At 45.0% G+C, this 16,362-nt stretch overlaps 1 protein-coding gene across 1 annotated transcript; it reads right to left on the reverse strand.

The window, feature by feature from the left end:
- Positions 1–353: 353 nt before the first annotated feature.
- On the reverse strand, positions 354–16,159 carry LOC124028843 (SWI/SNF-related matrix-associated actin-dependent regulator of chromatin subfamily A-like protein 1). The gene is given in 12 exon segments (XM_046340766.1): positions 354–2,097; positions 3,316–3,418; positions 3,495–3,529; positions 3,531–3,560; positions 3,728–3,952; positions 5,419–5,559; positions 5,785–5,957; positions 5,960–6,011; positions 8,300–8,450; positions 12,448–12,631; positions 14,829–14,879; positions 15,934–16,159. Coding segments are annotated over 12 exon segments (1,566 nt in total). The 3' UTR covers positions 354–1,902.
- Between the last annotated feature and the right edge of the window lie 203 nt (positions 16,160–16,362).

Consider the following 16,362-nt stretch of genomic DNA (forward strand, 5'->3'; position numbering starts at 1 on the left):
TTGTTTCACCACAGGAATTGTTACATAGCGGATGCAGTCTGTCGTTTCACCACAGGAAGTGTTACATAGCGGATGCAGTCTGTTGTTTCACCACAGGAAGTGTTACATAGCGGATGCAGTCCGTTATTTCACCACAGGAAGTGTTACATAGCGGATGCAGTCCGTCGTTTCACCACAGGAAGTGTTACATAGCGGATGCAGTCTGTCGTTTCACCACAGGAAGTGTTACATAGCGGATGCAGTCTTGTTTCACCACAGGAAGTGTTACGTAGCAGATGCAGTCTTGTTTCACCACAGGAAGTGTTACATAGCGGATGCAGTCTGTTGTTTCACCACAGGAAGTGTTACGTAGCAGATGCAGTCTGTTGTTTCACCACAGGAATTGTTACATAGCGGATGCAGTCTGTCGTTTCACCACAGGAAGTGTTACATAGCGGATGCAGTCTGTTGTTTCACCACAGGAAGTGTTACATAGCGGATGCAGTCCGTTATTTCACCACAGGAAGTGTTACATAGCGGATGCAGTCCGTCGTTTCACCACAGGAAGTGTTACATAGCGGATGCAGTCTGTCGTTTCACCACAGGAAGTGTTACATAGCGGATGCAGTCTTGTTTCACCACAGGAAGTGTTACGTAGCAGATGCAGTCTTGTTTCACCACAGGAAGTGTTACATAGCGGATGCAGTCTGTTGTTTCACCAAAGGAAGTGTTACATAGCGGATGCAGTCTGTTGTTTCACCACAGGAAGTGTTACATAGCAGATGCAGTCTGTTGTTTCACCGCAGGAAGTGTTACGTAGCGGATGCAGTCTGTTGTTTCACCACAGGAAGTGTTACATAGCGGATGCAGTCTGTCGTTTCACCACAGGAAGTGTTACGTAGCAGATGCAGTCTGTTGTTTCACCACAGGAAGTGTTACATAGCGGATGCAGTCCGTTGTTTCACCACAGGAAGTGTTACGTAGCAGATGCAGTCTGTTGTTTCACCACAGGAAGTGTTACATAGCGGATGCAGTCTGTCGTTTCACCACAGGAAGTGTTACGTAGCAGATGCAGTCTGTTGTTTCACCACAGGAAGTGTTACATAGCGGATGCAGTCTGTCATTTCACCACAGGAAGTGTTACGTAGCAGATGCAGTCTGTTGTTTCACCACAGGAAGTGTTACATAGCGGATGCAGTCTGTTGTTTCACCACAGGAAGTGTTACATAGCGGATGCAGTCTGTTGTTTCACCACAGGAAGTGTTACGTAGCAGATGCAGTCCGTTGTTTCACCACAGGAAGTGTTACGTAGCAGATGCAGTCTGTTGTTTCACCACAGGAAGTGTTACATAGCGGATGCAGTCTGTCGTTTCACCACAGGAAGTGTTACATAGCGGATGCAGTCCGTTGTTTCACCACAGGAAGTGTTACGTAGCAGATGCAGTCTGTTGTTTCACCACAGGAAGTGTTACATAGCGGATGCAGTCTGTCGTTTCACCACAGGAAGTGTTACGTAGCAGATGCAGTCTGTTGTTTCACCACAGGAAGTGTTACATAGCAGATGCAGTCTGTTGTTTCACCACAGGAAGTGTTACATAGCGGATGCAGTCCGTTGTTTCACCACAGGAAGTGTTACGTAGCAGATGCAGTCTGTTGTTTCACCACAGGAAGTGTTACATAGCGGATGCAGTCTGTCGTTTCACCACAGGAAGTGTTACGTAGCAGATGCAGTCTGTTGTTTCACCACAGGAAGTGTTACATAGCGGATGCAGTCTGTTGTTTCACCACAGGAAGTGTTACATAGCGGATGCAGTTGATTGAGACGCAGACAACCATCGTAAACTGACCGATTTCGAAGGGGATTTTCATATTATGTTAATTTGATTTCCGCGAAGGCCAGACTCTAGGGGGTTAAACGGTTGGTCAAGACCTTACCCCAGGGTTCCAGAATAGCTCAGCAAACACCACCAAAGCAGCGGAGTGCAGGGTGATGCCCATGTTAGCTGCAGTGATAGAGAGCACCGCTACACAGCTCTTGTCAGTGAACTGGAACCGGTCGCACAGTTGCTGCCGCTCTAACGACGGCGTGGAGCCGTCTATACGGATGTAGTCGATACCCTGAAATAACATGAGCAACAGAAACACACAAGACAGTCATGTTTCATCTTTTTTTATTGAATATTAAAATATACATTCTACCTGCAGTGAAGCCGCTCGACATTCACATTCAGTCATGTAACAGATTTCCATCCAGAGCGACCCACAGGACAGGCCAGGGTCAACCTCCCTGCTCAAGGGCACTTCGACAGATCTCCCACAAGGTCCAAAACGGGGACCTGAATCAGCCACCGGCCCAAGTTCCCAACTGCCAGGACACCAGCCCTCCAAGACCCCCCCCCCTTCACTGTTCTCCAAGAGCTACCTCTCAACCATCCTTGTCCCCCCCCACCCCTCCCAAAAAAATAACCTCTCCCTCCATTCCCCACACCCAAGACACCCCCAAGTCCACATCCCACAATGCACCAACAACCAACAAAAGAGAAAAAAAAGACAAAGACAAAAGAAAACAATGTAAATAACTTAATGTTTTCTTTTAACTTTGCTGTGATGTTTAACATACAATTTCAATCTATCGAATCGAACAGAATCCACAGATTGGGAGTTGAAGATAAATACTTTTACTAAGAGTATTAGTATATTAGTAATTGACTGACCAGGTCTCTCCAGATCTCCTAACAGTACTATTTCTAGGGTCAAATTTTAGATCAATGCTGTTCATTTTCAGCCATTCCTGAACACGAGACCAGAAACAGGCTGCCTGAGGGCAATATCAAACTAAAAGGTCTATTGATTCTGTATCTTCACAACACAATATGCAGAGCTGCGATGACTGTATGCCCCAAATATTCAACATTTTGTTGGTGGCATGAATTCTGTACAATCATTTTAGCTTGAAGTTATGAATCTCACGCTGTTTTACATATCAACTCATACACCCTTTGCCATAGAATCGATGCATCAAAAATCTATTTTCAGCTATTTTTCAATCTGTATGGCAAAGCTGTAAACATCCTAGTCCTCAACTGAAACGGGTATACTTTCCTATTTATGCTATTTTTGTTCATGTTTTAAATATTTAGAAGAAAAGCAAGTAATGTACCTAAAGATAAACTAAAACCACTCGTGCCATTAGGCACCCAGTTTCCAGGAGAGTCAAGGCATAAGGCATAAATATGTACGGATTTCAATATTTACTAGAAAAGTGAGTCATCTAAACCAAAGTCTTTCTCTCGTGTGGATAAACTTTAAGTCTGTTTAGCATCCTGTTCTTCTCACCTTCTCTCCCAACTCCTTGGTGATAAAGTCCAGGACCAGCTTGTGATGAGCAAACACCAGGAACTTCTCTCTTCCGCACTCTAGCATGTCCATGATGTACTCCCTGAGTAACAAAAACAGAACTGGTTTAAAACAGTATGCTCTCAGCAGTCAATGTGGGGTAAACACTTTCAACTCACATGATGGCTTTAATCTTGGCCTCAGCAGTGTGGTTAGAAGAACACCAGAAGAGACTGCTTCATCTTCTGGAACAGAACAAAAAACCCAACAGGAGACGAATGAGTTTAACAAGACAAGGTGAAACTAGATGAACGCTAACTATGGAATGCTCTCTTGAAACACGCCTCATCTAGCGTCAAAATTAGCTGTAAGAGTATCGTTTTTAGTAATAATCCCCTTCCCCTGGACTCACGTTGTTGTTGTGTTGTCCCTTGGCCAGATCCTTGGCTGCGGCAGACAGAGCTGCCTTGATGCGGGTGTTGATACCGTCTGTGGTCACCGTGACAACCTTGCGTTGCTTGGCAGGAAGCTGAGAGAGGACCTCTGACTTGAGACGGCGTAGCATTAGACTCTCCTCTAACATCAGCTTCAGTTCTCCTAGGTTACTGGAGCCAGAGTAGTCCCAACCCCACGGCAGCTAGCAGGAGAACAAGTCCTAGGTTACTGGAGCCAGAGTAGTCCCAACCCCACGGCAGCTAGCAGGAGAACAGCAAGTCCTAGGTTACTGGAGCCAGAGTAGTCCCAACCAAACGGCAGCTAGCAGGAGAATAACAAGTCCTAGGTTACTGGAGCCAGAGTAGTCCCAACCCCACTGCAGCTAGCAGGAGAACAAGTCCTAGGTTACTGGAGCCAGAGTAGTCCCAACCCCACACCAGCTAGCAGGAGAACAAGTCCTAGGTTACTGGAGCCAAAGTAGTCCCAACCCCACGGCAGCTAGCAGGAGAACAGCAAGTCCTAGGTTACTGGAGCCAGAGTAGTCCCAACCCCACGGCAGCTAGCAGGAGAACAGCAAGTCCTAGGTTACTGGAGCCAGAGTAGTCCCAACCAAACGGCAGCTAGCAGGAGAATAACAAGTCCTAGGTTACTGGAGCCAGAGTAGTCCCAACCCCACGGCAGCTAGCAGGAGAACAAGTCCTAGGTTACTGGAGCCAGAGTAGTCCCAACCCCACGGCAGCTAGCAGGAGAACAAGTCCTAGGTTACTGGAGCCAGAGTAGTCCCAACCCCACGGCAGCTAGCAGGAGAACAAGTCCTAGGTTACTGGAGCCAGAGTAGTCCCAACCCCACGGCAGCTAGCAGGAGAACAACAAGTCCTAGGTTACTGGAGCCAGAGTAGTCCCAACCCCACGGCAGTTAGCAGAACAACAAGTCCTAGGTTACTGGAGCCAGAGTAGTCCCAACCCCACACCAGCTAGCAGGAGAACAAGTCCTAGGTTACTGGAGCCAGAGTAGTCCCAACCCCACGGCAGCTAGCAGAACAACAAGTCCTAGGTTACTGGAGCCAGAGTAGTCCCAACCCCACGCCAGCTAGCAGGAGAACAACAAGTCCTAGGTTACTGGAGCCAGAGTAGTCCCAACCCCACTGCAGCTAGCAGGAGAACAAGTCCTAGGTTACTGGAGCCAGAGTAGTCCCAACCCCACACCAGCTAGCAGGAGAACAAGTCCTAGGTTACTGGAGCCAGAGTAGTCCCAACCACACACCAGCTAGCAGGAGAACAACAAGTCCTAGGTTACTGGAGCCAGAGTAGTCCCAACCCCACACCAGCTAGCAGGAGAACAAGTCCTAGGTTACTGGAGCCAGAGTAGTCCCAACCCCACACCAGCTAGCAGGAGAACAACAAGTCCTAGGTTACTGGAGCCAGAGTAGTCCCAACCCCACGCCAGCTAGCAAGAGAACAAGTCCTAGGTTACTGGAGCCAGAGTAGTCCCAACCCCACGGCAGCTAGCAGGAGAACAGGCGGGTCTAGGATACTGTAGAGCAACAGGCGGGTCTAGGATACTGTAGAGCAACAGGCGGGTCTAGGATACTGTAGAGCAACAGGCGGGTCTAGGATACTGTAGAGCAACAGGCGGGTCTAGGATACTGTACTGGAGGCTAAACTTACCTGTCGGGCATTGCAGTACCTGGTCCCAAAGTCACGGAAGTGGGGGAACAGGGAGGGCTTGACAGCCAGGATCTGACTGTAGAGCTCTGAGGGTCTGGACATGGCAGGAGTCCCCGACAGCAGGATCACACGCTTAGCTACCTGAGATTGAGAACATAGTAGAAACTGAAGACAACACTAACTAACTAATCACAGTCTTAGCTACCTGAAAACAGTGACAACACACTAATAAGAACACAGTCCAACCCAACAGTCTTAAGAGATCAAATGAAAACTTCACTATTACCTTTGTTAAATCGTTACATAGAATATATAAATTGTTGTCTAAATACCAAGGATCCTGAGAGTAAAGAGAATCTTCCACACCTTGAGCAGTGGCAAGGCAGCCTTAAAGCGGGCAGTCTTCATGTTCTTCAGAAAGTGGGACTCGTCCATTATGAGAACATTGAAGGGGTTAGCGGCCTGCTGCTTGTCCATCCTGCTCAGTAGATCATAGCTGATGATGTTGACCAGACCACCCCTCAGGTTGTCTTTCCCTTGACAATCACATTGATACGGTCAGGCTGCACAGAGGGCAGCCACTGCCTGAAGGCCTAGAGAGGAGGGAGATAGTGCTGTGAACAATGGCATACTGTAGAGTTGACAACTGTGGTCACTGGATGCTGAGCAAACTGTCACTGACTACAGTTACTGCTCCAGTCCTACACATTCTAGAGCACGTCTGGGAGGAACAGTCGAGTTAACAAGAGTCCTACACATTCTAGAGCACGTCTGAGAGGAACAGTCGAGTTAACAAGAATCCTACACATTCTAGAGCACGTCTGAGAGGAACAGTCGAGTTAACAAGAGTCCTACACATTCTAGAGCACGTCTGGGAGGAACAGTCGAGTTAACAAGAGTCCTACACATTCTAGAGCACGTCTGAGAGGAACAGTCGAGTTAACAAGAGTCCTACACATTCTAGAGCACGTCTGGGAGGAACAAAATATAATAATATAATAATAATATATGCCATTTAGCAGACGCTTTTATCCAAAGCGACTTACAGTCATGTGTGCATACATTCTACGTATGGGTGGTCCCGGGGATCGAACCCACTACCCTGGCGTTACAAGCGCCATGCTCTACCAACTGAGCTACAGAAGTCGAGTTAACAAGAGTCCTACACATTCTAGAGCACGTCTGGGAGGAACAGTCGAGTTAACAAGAGTCCTACACATTCTAGAGCACGTCTGAGAGGAACAATCGAGTTAACAAGAGTCCTACACATTCTAGAGCACGTCTGGGAGGAACAGTCGAGTTAACAAGAGTCCTACACATTCTAGAGCACGTCTGGGAGGAACAGTCGAGTTAACAAGAGTCCTACACATTCTAGAGCACGTCTGGGAGGAACAGTCGAGTTAACAAGAGTCCTACACATTCTAGAGCACGTCTGGGAGGAACAGTCGAGTTAACAAGAGTCCTACACATTCTAGAGCACGTCTGAGAGGAACAGTCGAGTTAACAAGAGTCCTACACATTCTAGAGCACGTCTGGGAGGAACAGTCGAGTTAACAAGAGTTCTACACATTCTAGAGCACGTCTGGGAGGAACAGTCGAGTTAACAAGAGTCCTACACATTCTAGAGCACGTCTGAGAGGAACAGTCGAGTTAACAAGTCCTACACATTCTAGAGCACGTCTGAGAGGAACAGTCGAGTTAACAAGTCCTACACATTCTAGAGCACGTCTGAGAGGAACAGTCGAGTTAACAAGAGTCCTACACATTCTAGAGCACGTCTGAGAGGAACAGTCGAGTTAACAAGAGTCCTACACATTCTAGAGCACGTCTGAGAGGAACAGTCGAGTTAACAAGTCCTACACATTCTAGAGCACGTCTGGGAGGAACAGTCGAGTTAACAAGAGTCCTACACATTCTAGAGCACGTCTGGGAGGAACAGTCGAGTTAACAAGAGTCCTACACATTCTAGAGCACGTCTGGGAGGTACAGTCGAGTTAACAAGAGTCCTACACATTCTAGAGCACGTCTGGGAGGTACAGTCGAGTTAACAAGAGCAAAATCTGGACATTTCTGGCATGCCCAAGACTAGACCTTCCTCTTTGACTGCACACCTGATGGGCCAATTAAAATGAGAACTAGCCCCCTGCTCCAGTTTGACAGCATCCTCTACACTTCAAGGATATATTTTAAAACCACTAACAGACACCCTGACGAAGCAGAACACACCAGAACCACGAGGAATAACAAGAAACCAGAGAGACCCATAGGACACGGTGACACATAGGACATGCAGTCAGAGTGGATGAATAGGACAAAGGACTGATGGAGACCAACTTTAATTGCATTGCAAACAAATAATTCACAGACAAAACTCTATTCAATACAGTAATAAACAGAGCACAGTCCCTCACAGCGTATGGGTGTTCCATGTCCACATAATGTACTGTTTCATTTACTGGGTGCTCGCGAGACAAAGAAAATGGTTCCTGGTTTCTTCTTTAAAATGAATGACCTAATGGAGCTACAGGACTAGTAGGGATTACAGTGCTTAGAAACAAAACACTTTGCTAATACCAATCCACTTAGTCCTCTTTACTCGAAACACCTCCAGATTCCACTAACACTAATGTGTAAAGAACAGCATACCCCTGAACATGACTGACACGGTGTCTATCTAAACAGAAAGAACAGAACCGATTAATGAAGAACCATCAGGGCAAAAACAACACTAACTTTGCATTCCTCGATAACGTACCACTCCATGACTATTATTGAACACTGAGAAAAAAACGCAATTTATCATTTTAATAAATGTCATAGTCTAGGCCTATAGCTAATAAGAAATGCCAAGGTCTACAGCTAATAATAGATGTGATTGTACCTCAGCCCAGGTGAATCTGACAGAAGAAGGGGCCACCACTAATAAAGGCCACTCTTTCCTGTAGTAGGCAGCTATGCAAATGGCCTGAACTGTCTTCCCCAGTCCCATGTCATCAGCCAGGAGGAGGCGGCCATCTTTGGACACCGCAAAGCTGGAGGAGACAACCAGGGTTTAATACAACTACAGTCAAAGTCGGGAAGTTTACATACACCTTAGCCTAATACATTTAAACTCAGTTTTTCACAATTCCTCACATTTAATCTTAGTTAAAATTCCCTGTTTTAGGTCAGTTAGGATCACCACTTTATTTTAAGAATGTGAAATGTCAGAATAATAGTAGAGATTTCAGCTTTAATTTCTTTCATCACATTCCCAATGGATCAGAAGTTTACATACTCTCAATTAGTATTTGGTAGCATTGCCTTTAAATTGTTTAACTTGGGTCAAACGTTTCAGGTAGCCTTCCACAAGCTTCCCACAATAAGTTGGGTGAATTTTGGCCCATTCCTCCTGACAGTGCTGGTGTAACTGAGTCAGGTTTGTCGGCCTCCTTGCTCGCACATGCTTTTTCAGTTCTGCCCACTAATTTTCCAAAGGATTGAGGTCAGGGCTTTGTGATGGCAACTCCAATACCTTGACTTTGTTGTCCTTAAGCCATTTTGCCACAACTTTGGAAGTATGCTTGGGGTCATTGTCCATTTGGAAGACCCATTTGCGACCAAGCTTTAACTTCCTGACGGATGCCTTGAGATATTTCTTCAATATATCCTCATCATTTTCCTACCTCAGGCCATTTATTTAGTGAATTTCATCAGTCCCTCCTGCAGTAAAGCACCCCCACAACATGATGCTGCAATCCCCGTGCTTCACGGTTGGGATGGTGTTCTTCAGCTTGCAAGCCTCAACCATTTTCCTCCAAACATAATGATGGTCATTATGGCCAAACAGTTATATTTTGTTTCATCAGATCAGAGGACATTTCTCCAAAAAGTATGATCTCTGTCACCGTACACCGTAGTCTGGCTTTTATATGTCGGTTTTGGAGCAGTGGCTTCTTCCTTGCTGAGCGGCCTTTCAGGTTATCGATATAGGACTCAATTTACTGTGGATATAGATACTTTTGTACCCGTTTCCTCCAGCATCTTCACAAGGTCCTTTGCTGTTGTTCTGGGATTGATTTGCACTTTTCGCACCAAAGTACGTTCATGTCTAGGAGACAGAACGCGTCTCCTTACTGAGTGGTATGACGGCTGCGTGGTCCCATGGTGTTTATACTTGCGTACTATTGTTTGTACAGATGAACGTGGTACCTTCAGGCGTTTTGAAATTGCTCCCAAGGATGAACCAGACTTGTGAGGGTCTTCACCTGTTTTTCTGAGGTCTAGTCTGATTTATTTCGATTTTTTCCAATTGACTCAGATGATGTCAATTAGCCTATCAGAAGCTCCTAAAGCCATGACATCATTTTCTGGAATTTTCCAAGCTGTTTAAAGGCACAGTCAACTTAGTGTATGTAAACTTCTGACCCACTAGAATTGTGATTTAGTGTATTATAAGTGAAATAATCTGTCTGTAAACAATTGTTGGAAAAATTACTTGTGTCATGCACAAAGTAGATGTCCTAACAGACTTGCCAAAACTATAGTTTGTTAACAAGGCATTTGTGGAGTGGTTGAAAATGACTCCAACCTAAGTGTACTTCAACTGTACATACAAACAGACCATTAATCAAGAACCATCAGGGGAACAAAACAAACGTTGTCTGGAGAAGAAGACAATCAAGGTGTCATACAAACAGACTGATTATCACAATATGAAACTATATAAGAACCAGATACATAAGATTTGTATACATTAGGCACAAAACGAAGGGGGAAATATTGGAAATGTCCAATATGAAACACTAATTTCCCCTTTCCGTTGCTAAACATTTTTGCTATGGTTTGCCCTAATGAATACAACCCAGTACGCTGCTGCTACTGTTATTATCTATGCATTTTAACAACTCTACCTACATGTACATATTACCTCAATTACTTCGACACCGGTACCCCCTGTATATAGCCTCCACATTGACTCTGTACTGGTACCCCCTGTATATAGCCTCCACATTGACTCTGTACCGTAACACCCTGTATATAGCCTCCACATTGACTCTGTACCAGTACCCCCTGTATATAGCCTCCACATTGACTCTGTACCGGTACCCCCTGTATATAGCCTCCACATTGACTCTGGTACCCCCTGTATATAGCCTCCACATTGACTCTGTACCGGTACCCACTGTATATAGCCTCCACATTGACTCTGTACCGTAACACCCTGTATATAGCCTCCACATTGACTCTGTACCAGTACCCCCTGTATATAGCCTCCACATTGACTCTGTACCGGTACCCCCTGTATATAGCCTCCACATTGACTCTGTACCGGTACCCCCTGTATATAGCCTCCACATTGACTCTGTACCGTAATACCCTGTATATAGCCTCCACATTGACTCTGTACCAGTACCCCCTGTATATAGCCTCCACATTGACTCTGTACCGGTACCCCCTGTATATAGCCTCCACATTTGACTCTGTACCGTAACACCCTGTATATAGCCTCCACATTGACTCTGTACCAGTACCCCTGTATATAGCCTCCACATTGACTCTGTACCGGTACCCCCTGTATATAACCTCCACATTGACTCTGTACCGGTACCCCTGTATATAGCCTCCACATTGACTCTGTACCGTAATACCCTGTATATAGCCTCCACATTGACTCTGTACCAGTACCCCTGTATATAGCCTCCACATTGACTCTGTACCGTAACACCCTGTATATAGCCTCCACATTGACTCTGTACCGGTACCCCTGTATATAGCCTCCACATTGACTCTGTACCGGTACCCCCTGTATATAGCCTCCACATTGACTCTGTACCGTAATACCCTGTATATAGCCTCCACATTGACTCTGTACCAGTACCCCCTGTATATAGCCTCCACATTGACTCTGTACCGGTACCCCCTGTATATAGCCTCCACATTGACTCTGGTACCCCCTGTATATAGCCTCCACATTGACTCTGTACCGGTACCCCCTGTACATAGCCTCCACATTGACTCTGTACCGTAACACCCTGTATATAGCCTCCACATTGACTCTGTACCAGTACCCCTGTATATAGCCTCCACATTGACTCTGTACCGGTACCCCTGTATATAGCCTCCACATTGACTCTGTACCGGTACCCCTGTATATAGCCTCCACATTGACTCTGTACCGTAATACCCTGTATATAGCCTCCACATTGACTCTGTACCAGTACCCCTGTATATAGCCTCCACATTGACTCTGTACCGGTACCCCTGTATATAGCCTCCACATTGACTCTGTACCGTAACACCCTGTATATAGCCTCCACATTGACTCTGTACCAGTACCCCTGTATATAGCCTCCACATTGACTCTGTACCAGTACCCCCTGTATATAGCCTCCACATTGACTCTGTACCGTACCCCCTGTATATAGCCTCCACATTGACTCTGTACCGGTACCCCCTGTATATAGCCTCCACATTGACTCTGTACCAGTAATACCCTGTATATAGCCTCCACATTGACTCTGTACCCGTACCCCCTGTATATAGCCTCCACATTGACTCTGTACCGTAACACCCTGTATATAGCCTCCACATTGACTCTGTACCAGTACCCCCTGTATATAGCCTCCACATTGACTCTGTACCGGTACCCCCTGTATATAGCCTCCACATTGACTCTGTACCGGTACCCCCTGTATATAGCCTCCACATTGACTCTGTACCGTAATACCCTGTATATAGCCTCCACATTGACTCTGTACCAGTACCCCCTGTATATAGCCTCCACATTGACTCTGTACCGGTACCCCCTGTATATAGCCTCCACATTGACTCTGTACCGGTACCCCCTGTATATAGCCTCCACATTGACTCTGTACCAGTACCCCCTGTATATAGCCTCCACATTGACTCTGTACCGTAATACCCTGTATATAGCCTCCACATTGACTCTGTACCGTAATACCCTGTATATAGCCCCACTATTGTTATTTACTGTTGCTCTCTATTTATGAGTTGTATGGTCATGATAACAGTGAGACTAACACCTACTTGACACCGTCTCTCTGGAAGGGCATGAGACGACCTGTCAACGAGGGGTCAATGGAGGACAGGTCAGCTTCAGGAACCTCTGATGGCCATGTCTGGCTGCCTTCAAACAGGGCAGAGAACACCTGGATCACACCTCTAGGGAGAGGCTCAATCTCTACTGATGGAATGGCACCGAGACCATCCACTGGGAAGTAGGACAGAGAACAGAGTCACACTGAATACAGAACACACACACGCCATTCGCTGAATATAGAACACACACCATTCTCTGAATGCAGAACCCACACACCATTCTCTGAATGCAGAACCCACACACCATTCACTGAATACAGAACCCACACACCATTCACTGAATGCAGAACCCACACACCATTCTCTGAATGCAGAACCCACACACGATTCACTGAATACAGAACCCACACACGATTCACTGAATACAGAACCCACACACCATTCGCTGAATACAGAACCCACACACCATTCGCTGAATATAGAACACACACCATTCGCTGAATATAGAACACACACCATTCACTGAATACAGAACCCACACACCATTCACTGAATACAGAACCCACACACCATTCACTGAATACAGAACCCACACACCATTCACTGAATACACAGGGCCTTCGGCCTACTCAGACTCTTCCACATTTTGTTACGTTACAGCCTTATTCTAAAATGGATTAAATACATACAAATCCTCATCAATCTACACAACACCCCATAATGACAACGCAAAACAGATTTGTTGAAATTTGCAAATGTATTAGTAATAAAAAACAGAAAAACCTAAATCATATCCAATCAATTGAATTTACAACAGGTGGACACCAATCAAGTTGTATAAATATTCAGGATGATCAATGGAAACAGGATGCACCTGAGCTCAATTTCAAGTCTCATAGCAAAGGATCTGGTGACTTATGTAAATAAGGTATGTTTTTTTATACAGTTGCAAACATTTCTAAAAAAACGTTTTTCACGTCGTCATTATGGGGTAGTGGGTGGAGATTGATGAGGAAAACATGTATTTAATGAATTTTAGAACAAGACATTTTCGGGAAAAGTCAAGGGGTCTGAATACTTTACGAATGTATTTACCGAATGTAGAACACAGAATGTAGAACACAGAACATTCATGAATATAGAACACAGAACACTCACTGACTATAGAACACAGAACACTCACTGACTATAGAACACAGAACGCTCACTGACTATAGAACGCAGAACACTCACTGACTATAGAATGCAGAACACTCACTGACTATAGAACACAGAACACTCACTGACTATAGAATGCAGAACACTCACTGACTATAGAACACAGAATGTAGAACACAGAACATTCATGAATATAGAACACAGAACGCTCACTGACTATAGAACACAGAACACTCACTGACTATAGAATGCAGAACACTCACTGACTATAGAACACAGAATGTAGAACACAGAACATTCATGAATATAGAACACAGAACGCTCACTGACTATAGAACACAGAACACTCACTGACTATAGAATGCAGAACACTCACTGACTATAGAACACAGAATGTAGAACACAGAACATTCATGAATATAGAACACAGAACGCTCACTGACTATAGAACACAGAACACTCACTGACTATAGAATGCAGGGTACTCACTGACTATAGAACACAGAATGTAGAACACAGAACATTCATGAATATAGAACACAAGAACGCTCACTGACTATAGAACACAGAACACTCACTGACTATAGAATGCAGAACACTCACTGACTATAGAACACAGAATGTAGGAGCACAGAACATTCATGAATATAGAACTACAGAACGCTCACTGACTATAAAACACAAAGAACACTCACTGAAGCTATAGAATGCAGAACACTCACTGACTATAGAACACAGAATGTAGAACACAGAACATTCATGAATATAGAACACAGAACGCTCACTGACTATAGAACACAGAACACTCACTGACTATAGAATGCAGAACACTCACTGACTATAGAAGACACAGAATGTAGAACACAGAACATTCATGAATATAGAACACAGAACGCTCACTGACTACTAGAACACAGAACACTCACTGACTATAGAACGCAGAACACTCACTGACTATAGAACACAGAATATAGAACAGCAGAACACCGCTCACTGACTATAGAACACAGAACACTCACTGACTATAGAATGCAGCTCACTGACTATAGAACACAGAATGTAGAACACAGAACATTCATGAATATAGAACACAGAACGCTCACTGACTATAGAACACAGAACACTCACTGACTATAGAATGCAGTCGCAGAACCAATTCAGCAGAGAAGAGAAGGCTAGCAGATACATGGTCACAACAGGATAATACTTACTAAGTCTTTTATAATCCTCAAACAAAGAAACTCCACTTTCTTGTCTTCTATCTTAACAAAGAAGAACATATAATATCACACAGTACTATTCTAAAATTATGATATAGAATATTAGAAAAACAACACGCTGGAAAATAGTAGGAAAATGAACAAACTGTTGCTGTCATGAAATTCAGCCGGTTATTGTCATGCAAATACCAGTCTCACGGTCATTGATCCATATGTATATGTTTAACAGCTCTTATGCACCATAGACTAGTTCATTTAGCAGACCAGATAATAACTTATAAGTCTCGTACCATTATTTTATATTATTGTAAGAATAATATAATTGAACTTAGCTGAATAAAATAAAGGATATTTTCCCCATTCCAGAAGCGAGTGGTACATATGATGTTGAGCGTAAAAGCACCTCCTCACAAAGCACCGTCCCTTTCGTTGTGTTTGGCTTTGAAACAACATCCACAACGACCAGGTTTTCCAGTTTCAACCTATTGTTGAACTTCTTTCTTCAAACTGATCATCACAGTGAGGTTAAACAATGCAGCCTAAGCTGAGTTTTAAAAGCATTAACTGTTTTGATAGTAAGTGTTTGATGTGATTTATGAATGCATTTGCATTGATGTCAAGTAGTTAGAGGGACAATAGAGCCCTGAGTACCAGGCCATTAGTGACCTGATGGAAGGACAATAGAGCCCTGAGTACCAGGCCATTAGGACCTGATGGAGGGACAATAGAGCCCTGAGTACCAGGCCATTAGGACCTGATGGAGAAACAATAGAGCCCTGAGTACCAGGCCATTAGGACCTGATGGAGAAACAATAGAGCCCTGAGTACCAGGCCATTAGGACCTGATGGAGAAACAATAGAGCCCTGAGTACCAGGCCATTAGGACCTGATGGAGAAACAATAGAGCCCTGAGTACCAGGCCATTAGTGACCTCATTGTCATTAGTGACTTGGGTAAGTCTACTACCAACACATGTCCAGAGTGCATAAGAGAATATTACCATGACTGAATGGTCACGTGGAATTTGACTGCGGCCATGACTGCCGGTGTGGTGGTAATACTGTCACCGCAACAGCCCTAAACAGGCTTCACTTACCATAGTTCTTGGAAGGCATCTGTTTGAAAGCAGCGATGACGTCAACATGGTACCCAACGTCAACCTCGAAGCGTGATCGTGACACCAGGGTGGCGTGGCCTGTACGGTGGCCCTGGTCTCTGCCAGCCACTACACAGCCAGCAGGGCCCCAAAGCGCAGCAGTGTCACAGGACCGGCTGAGACGCCGGCGCCACGTCAATACCTCCCACCAGAGGTTTCCAGACATATACAGGAGATGGAGCCAGACTCCTCCCACTACAACAGGAAATACATGGGCCTTCTTAGAAGGTCCCAAATGGCACTCTATTCCATATACAGTGCACTACTTTGGAGCCCTATTGGGAAGAGAGTGTCTATTTGGACAAAAGACAATACATCTTCACTTGACCAATACACGTGATTATCTTCTTAAAGTATATGATGTGTGTA

This window comes from Oncorhynchus gorbuscha, unplaced genomic scaffold, assembly GCF_021184085.1.
Source record: "Oncorhynchus gorbuscha isolate QuinsamMale2020 ecotype Even-year unplaced genomic scaffold, OgorEven_v1.0 Un_scaffold_4887, whole genome shotgun sequence".
In the NCBI taxonomy this organism is placed as follows: Eukaryota; Metazoa; Chordata; class Actinopteri; order Salmoniformes; family Salmonidae; genus Oncorhynchus; species Oncorhynchus gorbuscha.